General features: G+C 61.3%; 1 protein-coding gene across 3 annotated transcripts; it reads left to right on the top strand.

Annotated features, from left to right (window-relative positions):
• The first annotated feature begins 94 nt into the window (after positions 1-94).
• Positions 95-24,257, top strand: PCSK7 (proprotein convertase subtilisin/kexin type 7). Of its 3 annotated transcripts, none has more exons than XM_090027309.1 (16): positions 95-167; positions 1,722-2,231; positions 2,789-2,923; positions 3,437-3,602; positions 4,898-4,988; positions 5,690-5,744; positions 5,878-6,016; positions 8,450-8,550; positions 13,583-13,750; positions 14,818-14,925; positions 16,097-16,199; positions 19,172-19,328; positions 19,876-19,970; positions 20,358-20,451; positions 21,073-21,190; positions 21,773-24,257. In XM_090027309.1, exons 2-16 carry the CDS (start codon positions 1,734-1,736, stop codon positions 22,181-22,183), a joined length of 2,439 nt encoding a protein of 812 aa, XP_089883435.1. In that variant the 5' UTR covers positions 95-167; positions 1,722-1,733; the 3' UTR covers positions 22,184-24,257. The 3 variants fall into 3 exon arrangements, with proteins under 3 accessions (XP_089883435.1, XP_089883432.1, XP_089883434.1); XM_090027306.1 differs by having other exon boundaries at positions 21,019-21,190; XM_090027308.1 differs by lacking the exon at positions 95-167 and adding an exon at positions 893-1,023 and having other exon boundaries at positions 21,019-21,190.

Below are 24,257 nucleotides of genomic sequence, written 5' to 3'. Positions count from 1 at the left end.
CGGAAGGCGAGAGCGGCCCCTTCCCGCGCCGCAGCGCCCTCTGGCCCGGCGGACCCGCCGCGCCCCTCCCCTTCCTGCGCAGGGATTGGCCGCCGGCCGCGGCCGGACGTGATGCACCTGTCATCGGCTCCGCGGCACCTCGCGCCGCTGCGGGTCGGGGGAACGCGGTGAGGAGGGGGCACGGCACGTGCGGGCCCCTGGGCACGTGGCGGGAGCGCGGGGCCCCTGGGCCCGTGGGGTGGGCGTGGCGCCCCTGGGCTGGCGGTGTGGGGGCTGGGCACGTGGGGTGGGCGTGGGACCCCTGGGCAGGGCACGTGGGGCCAGGGAAGGGCGCGGGACGGGGCAGGGGCTTGGTGGCCGCAGGGTGCTGGAGGCCGGCGGCGGTCGCAGCCTCCAGTCCGGCCCTGCCTGTGCCAGCGCAAGCCCCGGCTCTTCCTGCACCTCCTGGTGGTCCCCGCTGCCCCCGCCACCTCCCCTCTCGTGCCCGTGCCCGTGCCCGTGGTCGTGTCGTCGCACAGCCGGGCTTTCCCGGTGCTGAGCCGCGGCCCTCCCCCGCACCTTCCCCTCCTGTGCCGAGCCCACGAGGGCAGAGCCGCGTTTGCCTTTGCAGGCCTTTGACATGGGGAGTGCGGGGGCTCGTCTGCAGGTCGAAGTTGTCTGCCACCCAGCCGCTGTGGTTAAACCAGTTCCCCTCGCCCGCACGGTGAGGGCTGACAGCCCAGCCCTTGCGGATGTGGGCAGCGAGCAGCGGTGCCAAAGTGTGCTTCTCCCGCTGCCACTTCCCTGTGGGCCCTTTCTCTGCAGGTGTCGCGGGCGTGTCCCGAAGCCCAAGCCAGGGGCTGGCGTGGCTAATAGTTAACAGCCTGGTTAATGAGTCACTCCTCTTTCTCCAGGGTGTCCAGCGCTTTGTAGAATTGCAGTGAGGGCGGGATCAGATCCGGCTGCGCAGGCAGATGGGAGTGAACCACCTCTGCTCCAGCATCTAGCTGATGCCCGGCAGCCGTGGGAGGACGCGGCGCCCAGGTGGCGGCAGGAACCAGAGGGGGCCAGTGGGGAAAGGAGATGAACCCTGAACTCGTGTGACCTTCCTCTGCCTCGCCTGCTTACGGCGGGAGCGGCTTTGCCCTGATCTCCAGCTTGAGGCTGTGTCTCCTGCACTGAGCTCCCTTCCCCCGGCACCCTCAGCTACATAGCCCGGGGACAGGGCACGTGCAGCGAGGCCGCAGGGAGGGAGCAGGGCCCTGTGACGCAGCGGCTGAGGAGAGTCAAGCAGTCGGAAAGATTATCCCTTTCTTCTGCCCGTCAGCAGCATCCACAAAGAACAGGACAAGGGGCCATTTGCTGTGGCCAGCTTGGGGCTGAGGGTGTCCAGGCAGGAAGCCGTCTCCCAGGTCCCCAAGGAGATGCTGGACAGTCAGATGCCAGGTCCCCAGGCTGTATACAGGATAGGCGGGTCCCACAGCCAGCATTGCTGTACAGGGCACTGATTAAATGACAGTGCAGGAGCTGTGTGGACAAAGAGCAGGGGCCTACCTCTTCCAGGAGGCTAGAAGTCACAGGGTCACAAGCTGTGTCCTGGCAGCATGTTCGGGGACAGTTTCGAAGTGGGCTGTGGGACATCGTGGTCAGGAATCCTGGCCATGTGCTTGCTGGGGGCCTGATCAGGCCCATGCTTCTCTCGGCCAGGGTGTAAAGGGCTCTCTGTCTCCCTCTCTCTGCAGCCCGTTTGTCTGATGCCGCATTGGAGGTGGCAGGTGCCATTATGGAGCGTGATGGAGGCCACACTGTGTATCCGCACGTGCCTTTGGCTGACTGTAGCCACGATACCCTTGCTGATGCCAAATGGACTTGCCCACAGTGCAGAACTCGAACCTGGAGCTGAGACCTCGGGGAAGGCCCGAGGCTTCGGCGAGCTTACCTGGGCAGTGAGCCTCAACGTGCCTGAGGGGGCCGCCTCGTCCGAGGAGGAGCTGGTGCGGCAGGCAGATGACCTGGCCAGGACTGCTGGCCTGGTGAACATGGGCCGTGTTGGGGAACTGCGGGGCCATTACCTCTTTGCCTACCAGCCAGCCGGGCACATGGGTCAGGAGCTTGAGGCAGTGCGGAGAGCCGTGGAGGCTTTGTTTGCACAGCACGATAGTGTGCGGTGGCACTCAGAGCAGAAGCTGCTGAAGCGCTCCAAGCGCAGCCTGCACTTTAATGACCCCAAGTACCCCGAGCAGTGGCATCTGGTGAGTGGCCTGTGGCCCCGGGCACCTCTGGGTCTCACTGCAGCTGATGGGTGGCCTGGTAGAGCTGGCAGGGGGGACCTGGTATGACTTGCAAACGGGGAAGGGAAAGCTGTCTCTTGGTGGTGCCATGCCTGATGCTAACAGGCTCGTGGAGGTGGAGGGATGGCCTGTCTTGGTACCAGCCTTGCGCTGCTCATTGTGGAGGAAACGCTGCAGGGTCCCCCCCACCCCACGCACACTCTGCATGGAGGAGGGTTAGTGCCAGCAGCTCTCAGTCTCTGCTGCAGATGGGAAGTGGGGATTTCTGAGGCCTGTGCTTGGCCTTGATCTTCCCCACAAGTGCTTGGGACTGCAGTGCTCAGGGCCCCTTTTTTCTGCATCCCTGCTGCCAGCTTCTCCCCTGCCCTGAACCAGGCCAAAGCTGTAGGATGCTGACAGGACCCCTGGCACCTGTCTGGGGACTGGGAGTGCCATCCCCAGCCAGACCTGCTCTGCTGCTTGGGACCTCCAGCCCTGTCCTACTTTCCCTCATCTCTCATTTTCTTTTTGGTGTGCAGAACAACAGGAGGAGCCCAGGGAAGGACATCAATGTGACGGGTGTGTGGGAGCGGAACGTGACGGGCCATGGCGTGACAGTCGTGGTAGTGGACGATGGTGTGGAGCACACTATCAAAGACATACAGCCAAATTACGTGAGTACCCAGCTGCCCAGTCTAGGGCACAATGTCCTGGCAAGGCCTGCAGTGAGACTTGGCTTCTGGGCAGAGCTTAGCAGGAGCCAGCCTTGGCCCCTTCGCTTCTGTGCCCAAGGTGGAGGCTGCTTGACTCTCCAGCCCCCATGGTAAAAACCAAATGAGTGGAGGCCACGGGCCCAGTCATCATTAGGTGACGAAAGGAAACTGGCAAGGACAGAAAGGATGGTGCCTTGAAAGCCCAGGCGGCGCTGGAAGCTCAGCAAGCTGGCTGGGACGAGAGAGAGGATGAGGAGGCGTTGCTGGATGCTGAAGCATCTTTGAATTGGACCCCCCCCCGACATGGAGTGGTGCCCAGCACTGGCTCTGGCTATACCTTTTCTGCAGGGATAAATACAGGTGTTCAGGCACAAGGCCACATGGACCTTGCCTCTGAATTCCTGAGGCTCTCAGTATTAAGTCCTGCTTTCCTCAGAGAAAGCCTCTAACTGGGGGTGGTGGGTGTGTTCTCAGAGCCCTGAAGGCAGCTATGACTTGAACTCCAATGACCCTGACCCCATGCCCCACCCAGATGAGGAGAACGGGAACCACCACGGGACGCGCTGCGCCGGTGAAATTGCGGCTGTCCCCAACAACAGCATCTGCGCCGTGGGTGTGGCCTATGGCAGCCGCATTGCAGGTGATGTTCTCTGTGGCCAGTGGCTTTTTGGTCCTCTCTGCTGTGCTCACTGGACATTTTTCCCTTACCTCGGGGTGAGGGGTGGGGCTTGGCTGGCCTCTGCTGGCATCACTCCTGTGTCTCTGCCATCCTGGAGGGCCTGGAATTAGTCCGGCTGTCAAGATCTGAAAGCCACTGTGTCCCTGCTTCCCCGTGACACTAGAAACACCTCCCCTGGTGCCATGTGACACTACCCAGGCCACGTGAGCTCTTGCCTGCCTCAAACTCCAGCCATGCAGCCAAAAACTTCCTCTTTGGTTGAAACAGGCCTTAGATAACACAGCAAAACAGTTCGTCCACGGCATCTGTCCTGCACCATGTGCTCCCGGGGAAGCCGAGCACTTTCCCATCCCCTGGACAGTCCTGGCACTGCCTCACGCTTGGTCTCAAAGGCTCCTTGGCTTGTACATGGGCCTGGCTATATTAGGAAGCCAGTTCTGGTTGCCTCTGCCCTTTGGCTGTGGTGGCTGCAGAACTATGGACTCCGTGCTACACGCTGCACCCCCTTGAAGCCCACTGCCTCGGCTCAGGGTGCAGGTGTTTCTGTGTCCAGCAGGTGGTGCTGTTCTCCTTAGAATAACCCCACCCCATTTTGCAACCCCAGGGACCCCCTTCAGTCCCACAAGATCCCAAAATGCTTTGCAGGCTGTACACAAAGAGACCCCTTTGCTTGCTGCCTGCATGCAGCTGTGTCTGGGGAGGAATACAGCAGCTATGTGACAGCGCATGGTGCCACAGCACAGAAGTTGGGCCTGGAAGACAAGGGGGTTGTGTCCAGCTGAAGCAGAGGAGGGGGTGGGAACAGCACTGCATGAGCTGACTGGTGTCTGGGAGGCCTGAGCACACAGCCGTGTTCTTGCACAAAGCACCAGGGCTTTTTGAGTCCTATGGAGGCCACGCGTGACATCTTTTGTTTCACCTGAGTCCCCTGCCTCACTTCTCCATCCCCCAGCCCACAAGCCAAGAGCAGGTCAGCAAAACAGTGCGCAGTGACCTAGCAGGTACCAGGAGCACCCCATTTCCAGACTCACTCCTACCTGCTGGCCCATGCTGTGCTGGGGGGATATGACTCATTAGCCTGGTCCCCCAGTTTGCCAGGCCAGGATGAGCCCATGTGGCTCATGCGCTAGTGCTGATCTGCAAACGGCAAACCCAGAGAGCCAGTTTCGTCTGGCTGAGGGGGAGCGTGCCCCAGCTGCAAACCTGTGGAGGCTTGTTCCTGCTAATTGTGACACTAACTGTCCTGTGCTGCACAGGCATCCGGGTGCTGGACGGTCCTCTCACCGACAGCATGGAGGCCATCGCGTTCAACAAGCACTATCAGATCAATGACATCTATAGCTGCAGGTGAGCCCTGGCCTCAGGCTGTGGGGCAGGCAGGGGCTGCTACAGCGTAGCAAGCTGGATGGGAGCAGCACTGTGGCCTTTGCGCCTGTGGGGCCAGCCAAAGCCTGCTGTGGGGAGCACTGGCAATGCCTGGGCTGTGGTTTGTCTGCAGTTGCCAAGCTGCTGCCGCCTTCCCTCCAGACCCGCTTCCACCCGGCTCCTCTGTTTCCAATTAGCGGCTCAGCCGCGAGGCACCAAGATCAACAGCACCGCCCTTCGTGCACTCGCTCCTAACACCGAGCAGGCAGCGTGGGGCTGGCTTGCTCTGCCCCTGATAGCTTCTGCTGGGTCTGAGGACAGCACTGGTAGAGGGGCCACAGACAGGGAGCCCCCCAGGGTGACAGGGAGAGTTGGCAGGTCTCTGGTGCCCTTTGCAGAGGGTTCTTCAGACATCATTGAAAGTTCTGTACCTTCCTGTGGCAAGGATGGCTCGGGGTTGTTGCCCCCCACCTCGAGGAGGGGGCTGGAGTGCAGAGGAGGGCAATGAGCTCTCAGGATCATACAGCAGAGCTGGGGGAAGGATCCAGCAGCCCTGGTTCCTGCTGTGCTACTTCAAGCAGCAGTGGCCATGGTATGCAGCCCAGGGGCAGTCTGTGGGCTGTGGTTTCAGGGCTTGCTCAGGGTCTCACACAGTGTGATGGGTTCATGTTGTCTTTCCGCAGCTGGGGCCCTGACGACGATGGCAAGACTGTGGACGGCCCTCATCAGCTGGGAAAGGTAGAGTGGAACAGGGGTCAGCCCCCTCTCCTCCCCCTCCCCCTCTCCGGCAGGGACAGGCTGGAGTGGGGCACATCAGGCTACTGGGAGCGTGCTCTTGAGTGGTGACGCCTCCCCCCACCCTCCTCCACAGGCCGCCTTGCAGCATGGGGTCATTGCTGGTCGCCGAGGCTTTGGGAGCATTTTTGTCGTAGCCAGCGGCAATGGGGGGCAGCACAGTGACAACTGCAACTATGACGGCTACGCCAACTCCATCTACACCGTCACCATTGGTAACCAGACCCGCGGGCCTCTCGCATACCTGGCTCCCTGGGCCGGGGGTGGGGGGTGTCCTGATGGGGTGGCTGTGCTCCTCAGTGTGACACCCCAGGGAGCTGAGGTTAGGGCCCCCCATACAGCCCGGATGGCTATGGCTGCTCCACTGGCTGTGCAGAGGCAGGGGGTGGCACTTGAGCTGAGCAGCACTTTTTCTGAGCCAGATAACAGAGCAAAGCCGCTTCCAGTCCTGCTCCCTCCCCTGGCAGCACTGCTCACAGCGAGGGTGGGAGGAGGCCTTGTTGCTCATCACATTTGCCTGGGGTCTGTGCCTTGCCCAGCAAGCTAAGCACACCTCCAGCAGGTGCCAGCACCTTAGAAGCCCTGTTCCACTGAGGGCCCCTGAGATGGCCTGGCTGGCAGTGCTGGGCCATGATACAGCGTGGTGGGTGGGTGGCTCTTGGCCCACAGCAGGGGAAGTTCTGCTGTGTGTATCAGAGGAGCTGTGGGAGTCAACGGTCTGTTGGGGAAAGCAGAGTGAAGGCATTTGTCACAGCAGAACTGCCAACCAGGAAAGCACTCACTCAGGTCCAGCTCCCTTCCCTTCCTTCCTGGGTCCACCCTTATTATGTCCCTGTCTCTGACGGAGCTGTTGGGCTGGAAAGTGCTTGCAGCCCCATGTGAAACCTGCTGAACAGCTGCTGCTCTAAGAAAAGTTTCTGGGCCAGAAGGCTGGGAGGGCTCATTCAGAGATTTGCGTCCAAGCTCAGGTCCTGGATCATCACAAGAAGCCAGCCTGGGTGGCGCTGAGCACTGGCTAAGTCAGCACCATGCTGACTGCCCCAAGCAGCTGTTTCAGAAGCACCCTGGCCCCCAGCCTCTGCAGGCCCCATCTAGGACAGGCCACGGTCTTTGTGCATCCAAATTGGCTCAGTCTGAGCTGAGTGAGAACTTGACCTCCCATGGAGCACGGCCTGCAAGAGGGAGTAGCTCCTACACCCTCATGAGACTCCACACGTGGTAGCTCAGGAAGACCCAGAGCCTGCATGGTGCTCGGAGGATGCAGGCTGTGCACTCATGGTGCAGTGGTGGGGGGGTTGGGGAGCCAAAGGAAGAGAGGTCACATGGAAACCATAGATCACTCTGCTGCATACAGAATTGATGATCTGGTCTCTGCATCACCCTCCCTGGTTGTGCTGCATTGAAACTGCCCCTGTTAGGTCCTGATTTGGCTCTGCCCTGGATGCAAATAAATTGGGAGAGAATGAATTGACCGAGAGGCAGCCCAGGAGAATGGGCAGAGGGCAGGTCTAGGAGCTAGGGGCTCCTGCCAGCCTGCATGCTCAGATGGGCAGGACATGTGAGCCTGCACCTGCCCTGTCACATACCTGTGGGGCACCTGGCCTGCATACTAGTGGTGGGGACAGATTAGCGAGTGTGAGGGGCTGGAGACCGAGACAGCCACGTCATTAAGAAAATGCGGCTAGGAAACCAGAAGTGCTGCCAGTGGCAGCAGCTCTGCTCTGTCATCTGCTGGCATTTTGCCAATTAGGATGAGACTTAATATATCAGTGTCCCAGAATCTTTGCCCCATGGGTTGCAGGGCCCTGTTCTGACATGGGCACCATGCGGCTTGGTCAGGGGCTGCTCCTGGGACAGCACCCCACCCAGTAGGGACAGCACCCCACCCAGCTGGCAGCTGCAGTGCAAAGCGGGGGCACAGCAGCCTTTGCATGTGCCCTATCAAGGTGGCGCTAGGAAGCCCCCATGTCATGTGTGGTGTGCACAGGCAGTGGATGAATGAGAGGGTGGATTCACAATGGTACTTAGGATGGCAGCAACATCCACAAATCTCTGCATTCATGGGGGTGTTCTTTTCCAGGAGTTAATAGCTGGAGAAACAGAGACCGAGAGGGAGTGTGACGGGCTTGAAATCATAGGTCTGTACATGCAGAACCAGGAGCATGGGCCGGGCCTCCCAAATCTTGGCCCTGGGCTCCGGTCAGGAGCCCATTCTGCCTCTCACTGAGGCCCATCATAGAGACCCCTGTGTTGAACAAAGGCTGTGATGAAAAGTTTCTGCAGCAGGTTCCTTCCTGCGAGGCACAGAGGAGGAGGGTGATGGTGGGTGGCTCAGAAATGACCCCTGGTCCTCTCTGGCCAATGTGTCCCTGAAAGTGAGGGTTGCACAGAAAAGGCCCTGCTCTTCTCCCCTCCTCACTGTCACTGTTTGGGGACACTGACTCCAGCGCATCTCATGCCCCTAGCATTCGTTTGGCCCTGTGGGGCTTCCCCATAGGGGCCGTTTTGCAGTGAGGCCTCTGCTGCAGACGTGGGGCCTGGCTGCCCCCTGCCCCTGCATGGGAAGCCCAGCCTCAGCTACGAGAAGGGCAAAACATGCCACTGGGAGGGGAGGGACCGCCTCTGACCCATGCCCTCTGCTCCGCCAGGTGCGGTGGACGAGAAGGGCTTAATGCCATTCTACGCCGAGGAGTGTGCCTCCATGCTGGCCGTCACCTTCAGCGGCGGCGACAAGTTGATGCGGAGCATTGTGAGTAATGTGCCAGGCAGCCTTTCCCACTCGCTCTCCCGGGCCTGTGACAGTAGGGCCCCAGCACCGACCCTGTCAGAGGTTTGGTTTCAAGGAAGGTGCCCAGAGCACTGCTGGGGTCCCTGCTCCTCCTCCATGCAGCCAGGGGCTCTCTGCTGGGGACTCCCTGTGGAGCCCTCTCCCTCCTGGAGGATTTTGCCCAGAACATCAGCCTTGTCTGCACTGGTGCCGCTGCCTCCTGGAGACAAAGCTGGGGAATCCCAGGGCTGCCTCAACACCAGCATCCCCCATAAGTCACCCCAGCCGCTGGGCTGCTTCATCACCTTGAGATGAGTCTCAGCATTGAAGTCTGAGAGCCCTGGCCCTGCCCCTGCCCTGGCAGATGCTGGGTTTAGGGTCTAACCATTATCTGTTTTGGTCTCTGGGTGAGCACAGACTTTTCTCCTGGATCCAGGCTGGTGGCCTTGCTACTGCGCCCTCCCTGCTGGCTCCCTGCCGTCCCTGACATCAGTCGTGTAACCTAGAACCCCCTGTACTAGTCTCGTGCCTTCCCAGAGGAGCAAATGACCCTAGCCCGGTTACTGCCTGGTGCAGCTGGAGGCAAGTCCTGCACCCCCTGCCCAGACCCAGGGACTGCTCTGCACCATTGCTGCCTGGGGGCAGGGCAGAGACAGCAGCCGGCTCGGAGCTGCCTAACCAAGTCCTGTTCCCCACAGGCGGCTAAGCCTCCCAGCTGGGCTGAGAAATATTTTTATCCATTTCTCCTTTCTGCCAAAGAACATCTTGGCAAAAAAATGTCCCAGAGCTGAACTCTGCTAGGTTCAGGGGATAGCAAGACCCAGTCCCCAGCTGGGACCCGTTGGCTCAGGGCCACTTCCCTGGGTGGGCTCAAACATGGTACATTCCTCAATTTGGGCTGGCATACCCATGGGACAGGTCCCCTCGGAGGCCCATGCCCCATGGCACTGCCCCAGTGCTCGGAGGCTCAGAGCCAGGCTCTGGAGGGTCATGAGACTGACACTGGTGCAATAAGCCCCTTCTCTGCTCCCAGTTCCAAAGGGGCAGCTCAGAAGCAGGGTCCTTCCCCTTCCGGTGTCCCCAGGCTCCACTCTAACATGCTGTGCTTGTCTCCTGTCTGGGACCTGTGCTCAGGGACGTTGGGAAAGTCTGCATTGGTGACAAGATGAACTGGGCTACTTGCAACAGCAGCTGTCCTGCCCCCTTCCTCACCCCCGGCACATTGCTGATCCTTTCAGGGGGGCCCACATGGTAGCAGAGGGCACAGACGAGGATGCGCCTGCCTCCTGGGCTGGGCGGCTGCAGGCTCTCGTTCTCCCTGGTGCACACAACACTCTGTGCCTCCCGTAGCCCATCTTGGCAGCCAGCTCCCAGGAGGTCCCCAGCATTGTGCACAGCCTTGCTGTCCTGGCCGATGACCTCAGCGCGCTGGAAAGCCAGCTCCTGCATCTGCTGTGTGAGCAGGCAGAAGCTCTGCTTCCAGGGACTGGGGTTCTCATGGGTCAGGGGTCAGCACTGGGCTGGGGAGGTGAGTTCAGCGTGGGTGTCAGATCCTGCCACCCAGAAATCCCTGGGGCAGGGGGCAGGCACTCTTGCACTGCTACCCTCTTCCCGTGTGTCCAGGGGGACATGAATTGAGCACAATACCTTGCGTCACAGGCTTGGACCAGACCTCTTCTTGCCCCACCCCACCCTACCCCACCCCAACACAGCCAGTGGCACATGGGAGCTTATCTCTGACTCCTCCATGGTACTGTGGGCCTAGGCTTGCATTGGGAAGGGAAACCCCTACCACATGGGAGAGGGGGAGAGCTAGGCAGAGCAGGTCACGCTCCTGTGTAGTCTTCTGTCCGAAGCAGCTTCCTGGAGCCAGAGTGAGAGAGAGGTGCAGTGTCTCGTTAGCAGACAGCACGCACAGTTTGGCTGTGGTGAAGCCGCTCTCCGGGGCAGGGCTGGGATCCTAGTAGCCTCGCTGCAGAACAGGAGCACACATCGCTCACAGGCCCAGCATGGGGGCCGGCGGCTGGCAGTGTGGGCTTCCAAGGGAACGTGCTGCTGCGGACGCTGCTGGCACCGCTCCTGGGCTGCTCTGGCTCCAGCCGTGCTGTGCTCAGCGGGCACAGCTGGTTGTTTTTGCAAGCTGCTGCTTTCCCACACGCAGGAAGACAGGATGGGAGAGAGCGCTCCGGGGCAGTTCAAAACTATAGTACGTGGAGGATGAACAGAGCCATGACCCCCTTCCCCCTCCCCTGGGGCTCAGGCTTCCTTCTCTTCCTGTTGCACCTAGAAAGGACTGGGGGAGACGGGGCTAAGAGCACAAATTTGTGCCCCTCCCAGCTAGTGTGCTCACAAATGATCAGGTGCGTTTCTGTCCTGATGATTCTGCGGGCTGGCACAGGAAATCGTCTAGTTTGGGTCATTCCTGGAGTTTACAAAAGCAGGCCAAAGTAGACACATGCTTATCTAGGGGGCTTCAAACAGGGCTGGTCCTGCCTGGAGCGGGCAGTTGGATGGGGTGACCCCAAGGCCCCTGCCAGCCCTTTGCTCCTGGGTTCTGCGGTTCTTCCCTGAGAAAGCCCAGATGTCCATTCAGGGAATAGGTTAGACTAAGACTCCTGCAAAGGAAATGCAACCAGTAACAGAGCTTGAGTTTCCCTTTGCAAGTAACTTATATGAAGGCAGCTGGTTTGCATCCCATGGGCACAAGGGAAAAGGAGACCCCCCAGCTCAGGGCTTGGCTGGACATGCCACCTTGGAGCAGGGGGCAGCTTTTCTTTTGCCTGTTCAGGTTCCATCCAGCCTGAGGTCTGCACGCTCTCTGGGGAGGACTTGAATGCCCTTTCCCCCTCAGGAATCAGCTCACAGGAGGCTAGTACAAGTGTTGCACTTCTGCCCACAGGCCTGAGGTAGATGCCTCACGTGGCCCAGGCATGACAGACCCCTTCACCCTTTGCAATATCCCACTCAGCAGTGTGAGCAGCTGGCACCTCAGCTGGGCCAGGCACATCCCTGTACCAGGAGTGCATCCTCTTGCTTTGCAAACGCCTTTTAATTATTCCTCAGTCAAGACGGAATTAATGCTTGCAGCAGCCATCTCTACTCTTGTTCAGGCTATAAATGTTCTCCGGTTTCCTTAATGGGAAGAATTTAATATGGTCCCTGGTGCGATGCGCATTTCCTACCAAAATGCATGCTGCTGCCCAGGGTTTCTGGGATAATGCGAAGCCTCTGAGTGGAAGCTGCAGCTGTTAAAAGCTGACAACACAGGCTTGAGCTCAGCATAAAAGCCAGCAAAGAGGCTCTGATTCTTGGCAGGGGAAAGCCCGCTGCAAGCAGAGAGATGAACGTGCTTGCCAGTTTGCAGTGGGCTTGAGCTGGGTTTCAATTAAAGCTGTTTCATGGTAGGAAGAAGGGCAGAATCATGCCCTTTCACGAGACTTTTCTGATGGTTTCCCTAAGGCTCCCCTGTTGCATCTCATCTAAGCAGACATTAAGGCCAAACTTGACCTAGTTACACTGCTTTGAAGTCAGAGTAAATCTCTGGCCTGCCATGGCACTCATTCACAATTACCTTGGGGGGTCTAAAAGCACAATGTGGCCTGATAGCTTGATTATGTCCCACGCTACGACTGGTTTATTGCTCTCCTGGCTAGCAGCTGCCGTGTACTTCCCCTCTTGACAGAAATGACTGACTGTGGCTGTGTTGGTCCCTGTTAGCAGAGCACTCATGAAAGGCATCTGAGAAAACTTGGCACTTGAGTGCAGGCGTAGTCGTGTCAGGCGCACGGCAGCTCCTCTGCACATGGAGGGGGTTGGGGGCTGCTGGAGGAGCACACCATCCCCCCTGATGTGCCATCAGCTGCTGCTCTTCCTGCATGCAGCCCCTGCCCCAGAGTCCGGCTACCTGAGCTGGATGGCCCCACGGTGCTCAGTGTGGGGCAAGACGCAGCCAGGTGAGCAGGGAAGCCACTGTGTCCTGGGCCTGGCGCGCCGTACTATACATTGGCTGTGAGGTGCCCGGCTTTGCCGTTCTTAGGGCCAGGCCAGGGCTGTGCTGTCCCTAAACGCAGTGCACCGACGAGTGTCTGCCTGGCATCTGTCCTCCGCAGACATGTGCCACATGCTCTGAGCCTGTCTGGCATCTCCTGGGCCCTGAGGGCATAGCTGTGGGTATGGCTTGGTGCAGAGGATAGTCCTGCTGGCCTGTGGCCAAAGCCCCTGCTCCTGGTGTGGAGGTCTACCTCACAAAGCCCAGGAAGCCTGGCCTTGTGCTGGGGATGGGGAGTTACGGCCCAAAGGCTGGAGCTGGGATGCTGGGTGCTGTTCCCAGCTCTGCTGCTCTCCCAACAACTGGGGACAAGCTGACAGTGGCTGGTAGGTGATTTCTGGAGACAGACGTGCTCTTGGCCCTGCAGCTGGGAGGGGAGGCTGCTGTTGCCAGGCCCCAAAATGTCCCTGGATACTTTTCCTGGGGTAGGGAAGGAGGGGAGAACTGTGCTGCAGTGCTGGGGGCTGGGAGAGGGGTCATTCCCCCAGGGGAATCCCTGGCGTCCTGCTGGGGCTTCCTGCTATGTGTCCTACCCTGATGTCCGTGCATGGAGCTTCCCAGCCCCTGGCCCTGCATGGCTGCTACCCCATCAGCTCCAGCCTTCTTGTGGCCCAGGGAAGGCACCAAACCTGAGCTGGGAGGCCGGGGGACGTGTTCCCAGCAATGCTGGCAGGCTTAGTGGCGTGCGATGGGACAAGCTGCTCCTCAGCCATACTGCCCTGCCTAGGGCAGGCAGCATGTGCCAACACGGGGAAGCCTGCGGCTGCTTTTAGTGCTTTGTTTTGTAACTGTGTGACTGGTTGCAGTCTCTGCTCTGCCACAGACTTCCCACATGGCCTTAGCCAAGTCCCTTAGCGTCTCCATGCTTCAGTTCCCCTCCCATCAAAACAGCTATGGCAGCCCAGCCCTCTGGGGCACTGTGAGGACTGAGGCATCTGACAGGCAATGTATCTTCTTTTTTCAAAGGTGACAACAGACTGGGACTTGAAGAAGGGCACGGGCTGCACGGAGGGCCACACAGGCACATCTGCTGCTGCCCCACTGGCAGCCGGCATGATTGCCCTGATGCTCCAGGTGCGGCCCTGCCTCACCTGGCGGGATGTCCAGCATATCATTGTCTTCACAGCCACAAAGGTGAGCAGACAGCCCTGCAAGGGAGGCTTCTCCCTGGCTCTGGCTGCAGGGAGCTCAGGGTGGCTGCTCTGCCCCCTCCACTTCTCCATGTTCCTGACCTGCGCTGGGTCCCACCCGGAAAGTGCAGGAGGCAGGCAGCAGCCTGCTCCCCCAGGATGACCGGTGGGGTGTTTGTCCCAGGCAGCTTTGGGTCTGCCAGAGCCAGAGCCAGAGCCTGGCTAGGCTGCGAGCTGGGGCAGCACAGGCCAGGACAGCATGCAGGATGACTTTTTTCTCCACGGGAAAACAGGAAGGCCCAGGAAGCCCTTGGCTGTTTTCTACTACCAGGGGCCTGAAGCAGAGGGGGCAGAGCTCCCACTGGACACAGTCCTTACAGTCCCTGCTCCAGGGCAGCCCCTGCTGCCTCCAGTGTGGCCTGGGCTGCAGGAGGAAGCAGCAGGCGCTGAACGAGGCACTGGGATGTGGCACATGGACAGGGTTTCTTTGTACATGGCGATGCCTGTGTGTGCGCATGTGTGTGCATCCCCCGGTTTATGTTATGCAGCAAGATAAAACTTGCTTTGACAGGCAGCAATTTTTTCCACAGTTGGAAGCAGCCACTTCCAAAGTGTCAGGCCTGACCAGTAATGGGAGCCAGACCTGATCCGCCCGCAGGTTTCAGAGGCTTTAGTTCTTCCTTTCAGATAAGGCCTCTTGCCTCCCTGCGGGCTGCGGGGACGGAGGGCACCGGGCACCAGTTGGGGTGTTTCGTTGCGGAGGCAGCACTGCCTTGGGTGCGGCCTGTTCTCCTGTGGCAGGGTCGTGGGGAATCCTGACTGTGCCACATTCGTGTTACTCACCCTCCACCCATCTGCAGCTCAGGTGGTGGGTTTGATGGGCCAGGCCAGCTGGTATCTGTGCGAGCCTACCGCAGGGAGCTGGGAAGAGGTGGCGGGGAGGGTACATCCCAGCTGCCCTGTCCCTGTGCGCAGCCAGACCGCTGACCTTGGCCATGCATGGGAGAGACGTGTGCCCCCCACACCCGGTCAGCCTCTCCAGGGTGACACGGCCCCTCGGTTGTCTTGCAGTATGAAGATCATCGTGCCGTCTGGGACACGAACCAGGCTGGCTTCAGTCATAGCCACCAGCACGGCTTCGGCTTGCTCAATGCCTGGAGGCTGGTCAATGCTGCCAAGGTAATTCACGGCTCTGGCTCCCCCGCAGGGCTGCTCCATATGGCCTCCCAGAGAGACAGTGTTGTGGTGGGGCCTGGCTGCTCCTTCAGGGCAGACCCAGAAAAGCAGGGCTCTCGTGCCTGACTACCCCCCACAGCATGGCCCAGAGCATGGGCTGGCTGCGCCATGCTTCTGACTTCCACCAGCAGAATCACTCCCTCCATCCTGGCTGCAGAGCCTGGGAAGGGAAGCCCCAGCCTGACCTCAGGTCCCTCAGCCTGGCAGTGCCAAACACTCAGTGACAACAGTGCAGCCATGGCAGAGAGTTCAGCTAGCCCCATACACCCTGCCCTGCAGCCCCTGCTTTGCCAGAGCTCCTCTCCCGCAGCCTCCGGGGTCGGGGGTCACCTTCTAGGGTAGCCAAGGCCTTTGCACCCGGGTGGGCGGCCTGCGCAAGGAGGCTGCTTGGGGGATGAGGTAATGAGCCCTGCAGCAGAGCTGGCTAACCTGCATCCTCAGAGCACTATATATAGCCATGGCTGGAGCCTTGTTTATGGGACCCGACAGGTCTGATTCATGGCCCCGGGAGGCGTAGCAGCAGCTTGCGGAGGCGGCGACGCCTGCCCCTCCTCCGATGGCAGGCAGCACTGAGTGCCTGAGCAGGAGGATGCAGTGGTCTCTGCAGGCGGCAGTGGGGCTTGGAGAGCCATGGCGGGGCCGTGGAGCTTGGAGCAGCAGTGGGGAGTCCTGACTTCTAGGTCCTGTGCCCAGCTCTGCCACTGACTCACTGTGAGGCCTGAGTCAAGTCCCTTCAGCTTCCTCCCCACCCCCCTGCAGCATTCCCTCTGCTCTGGGACAAGCTGTGGCCTCCTCTGCTTTGCAGGTTGGTACCACTTCCCTTCACCCAGCCTCTGCTGCCCTAGCCTCACACTCAGGGCTTTTCTCAGCATCCCAGGGTGTGACACCTCACTCCCAGGCCCCACATCAAAGTCCCCACATTAACAGACTGCAGGTGCTCACTGAGCTGCTGCAAAGTGCTTAGCAGCAAGGACACGGAGACCTGTGATAGGGGCATCAGTGATAAGGCCGGTCTGAGCGAGACCCAGGCTCAGAGGCTCATGCCTGAGGCCGAGGGGCCGGAGCGGGCACAACCCAGGGTGGAACCCACACATGCCCCCACTTCCTTTCACAGATCTGGGAGTCCGTCCCGTACTTAGCATCGTACGTCAGCCCCGTGCTCAGGGAGGGCAAGGCCATCCCCATCCTCCCGCAGAGGCTCGAGGTCTCCTGGAACGGTGAGTGTCGCCTGGCTCTTTGTGCAGCCCTTTCCGTGGGCACGGTGGCTTTGAGACACAGGGCCTCCAGACTCATGGGGCACCTGCCCTGGAGCCTCCGAGCCTCCCACCCCACCCTGCCTGCGGGCACCAGTCTGCAAGGAGCTTGGGAGGGGCAGATCCAGGAGGAGGGAAGTGGGCAGCACAGATGACCGCAGCCACATCACTGGTGTCCTGAGCATGGCCTTCAAAGAGGTCCTGTGTGGTCTGCAGGCGAGGGGCCTCTTCCTCCTGTCCCATAGGCCAAGAGAGCAGGGGGAAGCCGGGAGCCCCAGGGAAGAGGGGATCTCTGGCTACGGCAGAGCCTGCATGGTTAAAGCAGGGCAGACCAGGCTTGTGCTGCCTTTGGAGGAGGCTGCTGCTTGGCCTCGAGACAGGGGCACTGGCTGGAGGCTGCACTGGAGGGGGATCATGTGCTGCAGCTCCAGACACACCAGGGACAGGAGCAGGGGCTGTGCTGGAGACAGGCCAGGACAAGGAGGGGCAGCAGGGGCAGGTGAGCTAGGCAGGGGCGGCACCGCTGGAGCTACAGGCAGCACAGGGCAGCTGGCCAGGCTTGCTCAGGGCAGGCCCAGGAGTGTTTCAGTCTGGGAATGAGGGAGTTAAGTGTCCAGATCCTTCCCTCCTCCCCTGGGTTACTGCTGCTTCCAGAGGGACCGTCCTGCTTGTTGATCTGCTCCCCCTCCCGGTGCACGATAAGGCTAATGAACGGATGTCTTTGGGAAACCAGAGAAGGGAGTGAGTGCTCCCAGCCGTGGGGCGCTGGGCCGTAGCCAGTCCAGCTCGCTCGGCGGCTGTGACCATGTTAGGTAATGCTGCAGCTCCTGATTTGGCTGTCCTGTCTGCACAAACAAGGCGTCTCTCTGAGCCGCTACTGGGGGGAGGCCTGGCAAGGAAGAGGAGCTGGCATGGTGCAGCCCAGCCCGGGGCTGGTCGGGCTCCACTGCCCCGTGCCCTTCAGAACAAGCTGCCTTTGTCCCAGGGGAGTTGCCCTCACTGCAGCATGTGGGCACCAGCACTGCTGCTCCCTGCCCCTGCAAGATGACCCCCATTGCTGGCCCTGGTGGGAGCCCATGGGAGGCTGCCTCTGAGGCCTCAGGACCCCTGACTAACCCTGGGCCTCCTGCATTTAGCCCACAGGACCTATGTTGGGTGGCACAAGCAGGCTGAGGGATTGCCCCCCGACCCAGGGCTGAGCCCAGGGCCCTGCCATCTCCAGGGCTGTGGTGCCAACCTTGGGTTGCCTAGCCTCATGCTGCCTGGACCAGCAAGGAGCAGGGCTGGAGAAGCTGGTCCGAGGGTCTCTCCCGGGTGGCAGCAGCTGAGCAAGGAACTCAGCGTTACAGCCCCAGGGGCGGTGCCCCGAGGCCTGCACAGCGCCGGGGCCGGGTGTGCTGGTGGAGTCGAGCTTGTTCACGTCTCGCTCAGAGCTCCAAGTTCACGGCGAGGGGCGGAACAGCCCGGCCAGCTCTGCACACATTTGCCCTAAAAGGAATTGTGTGGCCGGGAGCAGCATCACAAACAGGCAGCTGGGAAAAGCCAGGGCTCTGTGGGAGCAGGGCCGAAGGAATGCGAGAGGCTGCTGGCAGCCCAGGTACCGCAGGGGTGTCTCAGAGCCAACCCTTTGCTCGCTTAGGCACCAAGGGTGTCTGGAGCCGCAGCCGGGGGCCGTAGGCAGGATGCAGGCGAGAATCCTGCATGGCTTCATGGCTAATGAGTGCCATGAGTGAGAGCAGCCCGCAAGAGCTGTTGAGGCCCCGCTCATGCCTGTAGTTTGGAGACAGGCAGGAGATGCCCCCTGCTCCCTGGCCGGGGCTGTGGGGGCGGCCAAAGGACTAGCTTCACCGAGCTGCAACGCCAGCTCCTGACATCAGACTCGCCAGCTGCGGAGGTGGCGGCTCCATCACTACATGGGCTGGCAGCTGGAGCGAGGGCTGGGAGTCAGGACTCAGCTTGGCAGCTATCTCCCTAGGCCAGTTGCTCACAGCCTGGAAGGGGAGACAAGGCCTAGTTCTTGGGGCACGGTGAGGCTGGGAGGGCTGAGGTCAGCCCTGTGAGTGGGGCCCCCAGCCAGCACAGGGCCCAGGATTAGCTCCTGGTGGCCAAAGATCAAAGGTTGCTTGTGTCCCTGAATCTCCCGGCAGCCCCCTGCCTGCTCTGGCATTTGCAGACTCTGAGTCAGGAATCTGCCCATCCCGCGTGCACGCCATTGAATCCAGATCTAATCCAGACAGGGAGGCCCTGCAGGGAGGGGCCGCCACAGCCAGGGCTGTGGGGAGGGGCACACAGGACAGTGCGGGAAAGCTTCTCATGGCCCCCGCATCCATGCTAATGTCTCAGAGGGCAGGTCCGCTGCCCCGGCCTGCAGTGCTGCCAGGTGTCTGGGGGGCGTCTGTTGTTCACTAACCCTTGTGCCGCCTGCTGCCAGCCCCTTCTGGAACGGTGGCCCCATGTTCCGAGCCCCTTCGCCCCATCCCCATTGCTCTCCTGACTTCACTGCCCCTCACAGCCACCAGCAGGAACCACCTGACTTGTTCTTGTGATGCTGTTCTGCAGCACTGGCGGCATAAGGGATTTTCCTCTGGAGACAAACCTGATCTGTGGGACCAGCTTTCTGCAGGGACAGGTGGCATGTCCTGTGCTCCACCTTCTGCACCTGGGGTGCCCAAGCTGCTCAGTGCATGTGGGAAAAGCAAGGCACACATGAGCTTCCCCTGAAGTCACTGTGCATCAGAGCTGGGGGCACAGCACACTTGGAGCTGCTTCCACTGGGGCTCGAGGCCCCAGGGCTGAGCGGGCGGGTGGCTGAAGCTCTGTTCATGGCCCAGGGTGGAGGGAGGGAAGAGAAGGAGCAGGAAGGCCTCATCAGTGCCAGCAAGCTGCCCACCCTGCTGGGCATCTGGGAATGCTCCAGCCAGCCCCCTCTTCCCCAGTTACCCTGGCTGACCTGGAGCTGTCGGGCATGAGGACGCTGGAGCACGTGGCGGTGACCGTCACCATCACTCATCCTCGCCGCGGCAACCTAGAGATCAGGCTCTTCTGTCCCAGCGGCATCATGTCACTGATTGGGACCACGCGGAGCATGGACTCGTAAGCGCAACAGGCACTGGGCTGGCTGATGGGAGTGGCACACCCATGGAGGGGTGGGAAGATGTTTCCTTGGGCTGTGGGGACTCCCATGTATCTCCTGCCCTGCTGGCCCTGGGGAGCTCAGTTCAGAACCTGGCAAAGCCTGCAGATCTGCCAGAGGTGGGTCCGGGCCCAGAGCGAGCTCCTGCACCGACTGGGGCAATGAGGGTGAGGTGTGCAGTCATGCACCTCTCCCCATTCCCAGCCAGTGTCCAGTGCAACTCTTGCCACAGGCTACCTCTGAGCTCCTTGTAACCCAGCCCCCAGGGAGCAGGGCTGGCCTCCGTGAGCTGCTTTGTGTGCTCGAGCAGCGCTGGCTAGGTGGCAACTCGCCCTGTTGCTGCCCTGCAGACAGCCTGGGGTCTCACTCTGTCCCCACAGTCTCCCCTGGCTCCCACCAGGCCCTGTGTAATGGTCCCGGGGTGCCCAGTCCCTGCACCAGGGCAGCTGGGCCTATCACGCCCCAGTCACCGGTGGCAGTTTCACGTTCATGCCTTTCCTCTTGCAGGGACCCCAGTGGCTTCGCTGACTGGACCTTCTCCACAGTGCGGTGCTGGGGAGAGGAGGCCCAGGGCACCTACAGGCTTGTCATCAGGGACACTGGTGAGTCCCTTCCCTTAAGACTAGAAGGGTCCAGGCAGGGTCTCTCCACCCTTGTGCTCTGATATTGGATGTGGACACCTCCTGGCATTGCCTTGGGCTCATGGTGGGGCGGGGGCCGGGTGGGGCTGAGGGGGTGCATGACCCCTGCTATCCACTGCCTGCAGTATTGCAGGGAAAGGAAAGAGCCCATCCCCATGCCAGTCACAGGCTTTCCAAGCAGAGGAGTGCCCACACACATGTCCTCCCATGGCCTGTTCTGGGTGCAGGCTCCCTGCTGCCTCCTGGGCCATCAGGAGTCCTCTGCTTTGGCTGGGAAACAGCAGCACCAGGCGCTGCCTGGGCCCAGCTGGCAGCGTTTGGCCTGACCATGGCACCTTGCTTCCCCAGGGGACAAGACCCTGCCAGCAGGGATGCTGAAGCAGTGGCAGCTGACGCTGTATGGCTCTTCCTGGGCCCCAGATGAAATGAAGCAGCGGCAGAGGTAGGCTGCTGGCCTCATGGGAGCCCTGTCCCCACCATCCACCTGAGTCCTGGGTGCCCTGCTTCCTCAGTGGCTGCTGGTGGAGGGGGTGGTTCATGCGGGTGTTGGGGCCGCGGGCAGAGGCGCCGCATGGAGCTCACCAGGCCGGCGGAGCTATGGCCACCCCTGAACCAAACTGCTCTCACTAGCCCCAGGACTCCATGGGCCATTAATCAAGCTGCTCAGGAGTGCCCCTGTGGGGTGTCTGCACGGCCTGCAGCTCGGCACGGCTCGCAGGTTGTCCCGGCATCCCAGGGATGTAGCACCGGCCCTAGGTGGGGGGAGACTGGGGTTCATCCCATCTGAAGGGCGAGCAGAGGCTGAACCCTGGGAACCGTAGATCCTGGCCTGGGAAACTGCATGGGGGAACTGGCTTGGCAGGCAGGGTCGGGACGGGGCATGGAGCCCTGCAGGGTCCTGCCACAGGTTTTGCAGGGGGCTGGCAGCAGCCAGATGTGTCTGGCCCTGGGAGGCAGGGTGACCTGGCCCCTGCCGCAGAGGCGAGCACGCACGGGGCCTTTCCCACAGGGAGGGGAGGCAGTGGTGCCCCTGCCCCTGGCTGCAGGTGTCTCCTGCCTTCAGGCTGCTGGAGGAGGCCATGAGCGGGCAGTACTTGAACAACGGCTTCTCCCTGCCGTGCCCCCCGGGACTGGACATCCCAGAGCAGGAGCCATACACCATCACCACCAACACCCTCAAGGTAGCGCCGGGCGGGTGAGGTGGGGCGGGTGGGTGCCATGTCCCCAGCCTGGCTGGACGCAGAGATTGGGGCTGCATGGCCGGGGCTGAGCACAGGGGAGTGCAGCTTCCCCTGGGGTCACCAACTCCATCCCCGCACACCAGTGATCAGAGGGATCGGTGCCTGACGTGGCTGCTGCCCCAGGGGAGAGGAGATTGGGGCAAGAGGCTCCCAGACCTTCCCCGGTGCTCCTCGGTGTTCTCCTGGGAATTCTCCCCCTCCCCGGTTCATGTCCCCACTGCCCCACTCTCCTGGGCAGGAGCTGAAGGCGATGCTTCCTCTGTGGGGATCAGCAGGGAACACGAGGCTTCTCCTCAACCTCCCACCTCCAGGCCAGCCAGGGTTGGGACAAGCCAGGGTCCCTGGGAAGCAAGACCGGTTCTAAGGCCCAGCACAGGCCCCAGTTCCTCCTGGCGGTGCCACCCCATCGCACCCTGTGTGGCAGACACAAGTCATTGGGAAAGGGGGTGGCAGGACACAGGCGTCTGGGGTCTGGCTGTTCTGCTCGGGGGTCTCACGGGGCTTTCTCCGCCCCCACTGCAGACGCTCATGCTGCTGGGCTGCTTCACCGTCTTCTGGACCGTCTACTACATGCTGGAGGTGTACCTGACCCGGCACCAAGTGGCCTTTGACCTGACGTGCCATAGCTCCTCCGCCTGCAGGTGGTACCACCGGGGCGGGAAGCACCGGACCCTGGAAGACGGGATGGAGATGGAGTCTGTCCTGCTCTACACAGAGAAGGACATGGAGGAGGTCGAGGTGGAGGCCGAGCCCCCCATGCCCAGCCTGGGGACACAGGGGGATGAGGCTGGCTGGAGCCCACTGGCCCCCAAGTTCTCCACCGGTGAAAGAACCACGGGCTTTCATGAGGGGGCTCGTGCAGGTCCAGGATACCCTGGCCGGGACATGGCCTCTGAGCTCCTCTTGGCTAGCAGGGAGCAGCAGACTTGCTAGCTGGGGCTGAGGACCTGAGACGCTGGCTGCACCCTCGCCTGGGCACCAGGCACGGCTCTTACCGACTCAGCTCAGCCGCAGCCCGCTGCCGTTTACCACGGGGAGGCGGGCGCTGGTGCGGCTCAGGGGCTAGCACAGCATGGACATGTGAAACAAAGGAGACTGAGGACCCCACGTTCCCCTGCGCAGGAGCTTTGCTCCCTCCTTACACAAGCTAAACAAGCCTTAAACCATTTACTGAGGAGTCTGCCGGGCAGCGACACTCAGGGCTCCTTGTCTGTGCTCAGCGCGGCCCTGGCCCACCCCCGGGCAGCCGGCGGGAGCCTGGCTACAGGTAGGATGCTCTCCCAGAGAGGAACGCCGGGCCCTGGAGCTGCGCTCCCCGCTGCGGTGCGGTCTGGCTGTGCGTGGCACAGGTGTTGCTGTCTGTCCACCTGTTTGTCTTTCTCTGCACACTGTTAAGCCGTTTGCTTTGTTCTGCTCTGTTTGTTTTTTGCTGCACGGGTGGCTGGGCCCTGGCCTGCTGGCCGCACTGTGAGGGCAGGGGGGGCTCTCGCCCAGCCCCTGCTTGGCCCGCAGCTGCCACTGCAGGGCTCCCAGTGACTGTGAGCGAAGTCGTGGGGGTGCTTTCTCCTGGCCCTGTGACTGTGAGGCTGATGCTTCTGTTGGAAGAAGCTGGGTGGGCAGAGCTGGGGACTGCTGCTGATGGCAGCAATTCTCCTGGGGGGACACGGAGCCCCTGGCTGGCTCTCGGGTGCTCCTGGTATCGGGAGGGAGCTCCTGGCAGAGTTGTAGTGGCTTGCCTGGCTCTGGTAGCCAAAGCCAAGCCAAGTGCCCGGGACCGGCAGGCTGGTGCCCTGTTCCCCCCTCCCTCTGCAGCCACCCCAGCTCCTGCCAGGGTGGCTGGGATCTGCCCGCTGACAGCAGCCGCCTCAGGGCTCCACGGGTTCCCCCCGGATGGGTTCCCAGTTGGCTTGCGTGCCCCCATTGGACCAAAGTCAGAGGCAAGAAATAGCACTTGCCCCTTTTGCAACCGCAGCAGCTGCCCGTGTTCCCCCGTCTCTCCCCCCTCCTCTTGCACACACCGTCCACCTCCGTCTGAGCAGAGGGGCCAGCAGGCTCGGCTCAGCCGGGGAGGGCGTTGTGGCCTCACGTGGCTCCAGCCATGACCCACCCTGCTCCCCCTGTGCCGCGCTGTCCCCTTCTCCCAGGAGCAGTGGTGGCTGGTGGGCAGCGGGTACAGGCAGGGTCTCAGTGACCATCACGGCACAGACTGGGTTTCTTTTCTGAGGGTCAGGATTTGATTTTTTAATGGCGAAGCTCTTTCTGTGCCGCTTTCCAAAATAAATTCTTCTAAAAACCGTCCTGGTGCTGAAGCCTCTGCGCTTCAGGTAGGTCCGTCTGTCCCGCCTGTACACCCCCGGTGCCACACGGCACAAGCCCTTTCAGGGGAGAAAGCACCGCGACTTGCTTTTCCCCAGGCCCGTGTATCTGAGGTGCTGCGCACTGGCAGAGCCAGGCAAGGCCGGAGACAGCGGGCTCAGCACCTCTGGAAATCAACCCCAAATGGTGCCAGTTGCCCACTTGCAGATCGTGGGCACAGCTCACTGGCAGAGCTGATCCAGGAAGGTGTCGGCCCCTGTGCAGCAAAGGGACGCCTGCCTCTGGCCTGGCCGCTGGCTGCTTAGCACTAGTTCTGAGCGCGCAAAATGTTCGGGACCAAGGTCTGATCGAAGTCCTGGCACGCTGGGGGCAGCTCTAACCTGCGAGGTGAGGTGCTGCAAGAACTTAGCACTGTGTCCCCCCGGCAGGATGGTGGGATGGGACCAGGCTCCCCCCAGGCCCTCGCCGACACGACCCAAGACACTGGGGAACAGTGTGACGGGATTGAGCGTGCCAAGGTGCTTAACCACCCTAGAGCCAAAATGGGCCGGGGCATCGGCTGCCCTGCGCTGCAAGCAGAGGGAGGCTGCAGCCAAAAGGCCTGCTCTTCCAGCCCCTGGAGCTTGAGCAACAAGGAGGAAACCCGCTTCGAGCAACTGCAGGGTCTTTTAGAGACACCCGTGCGTCTCGC

This window comes from Crocodylus siamensis, chromosome 14, assembly GCF_052110815.1.
Source record: "Crocodylus siamensis isolate JL-2025a chromosome 14, ASM5211081v1, whole genome shotgun sequence".
Lineage (NCBI taxonomy): Eukaryota > Metazoa > Chordata > Crocodylia > Crocodylidae > Crocodylus > Crocodylus siamensis.
This window is presented reverse-complemented; position numbering and strand designations above follow the sequence as displayed.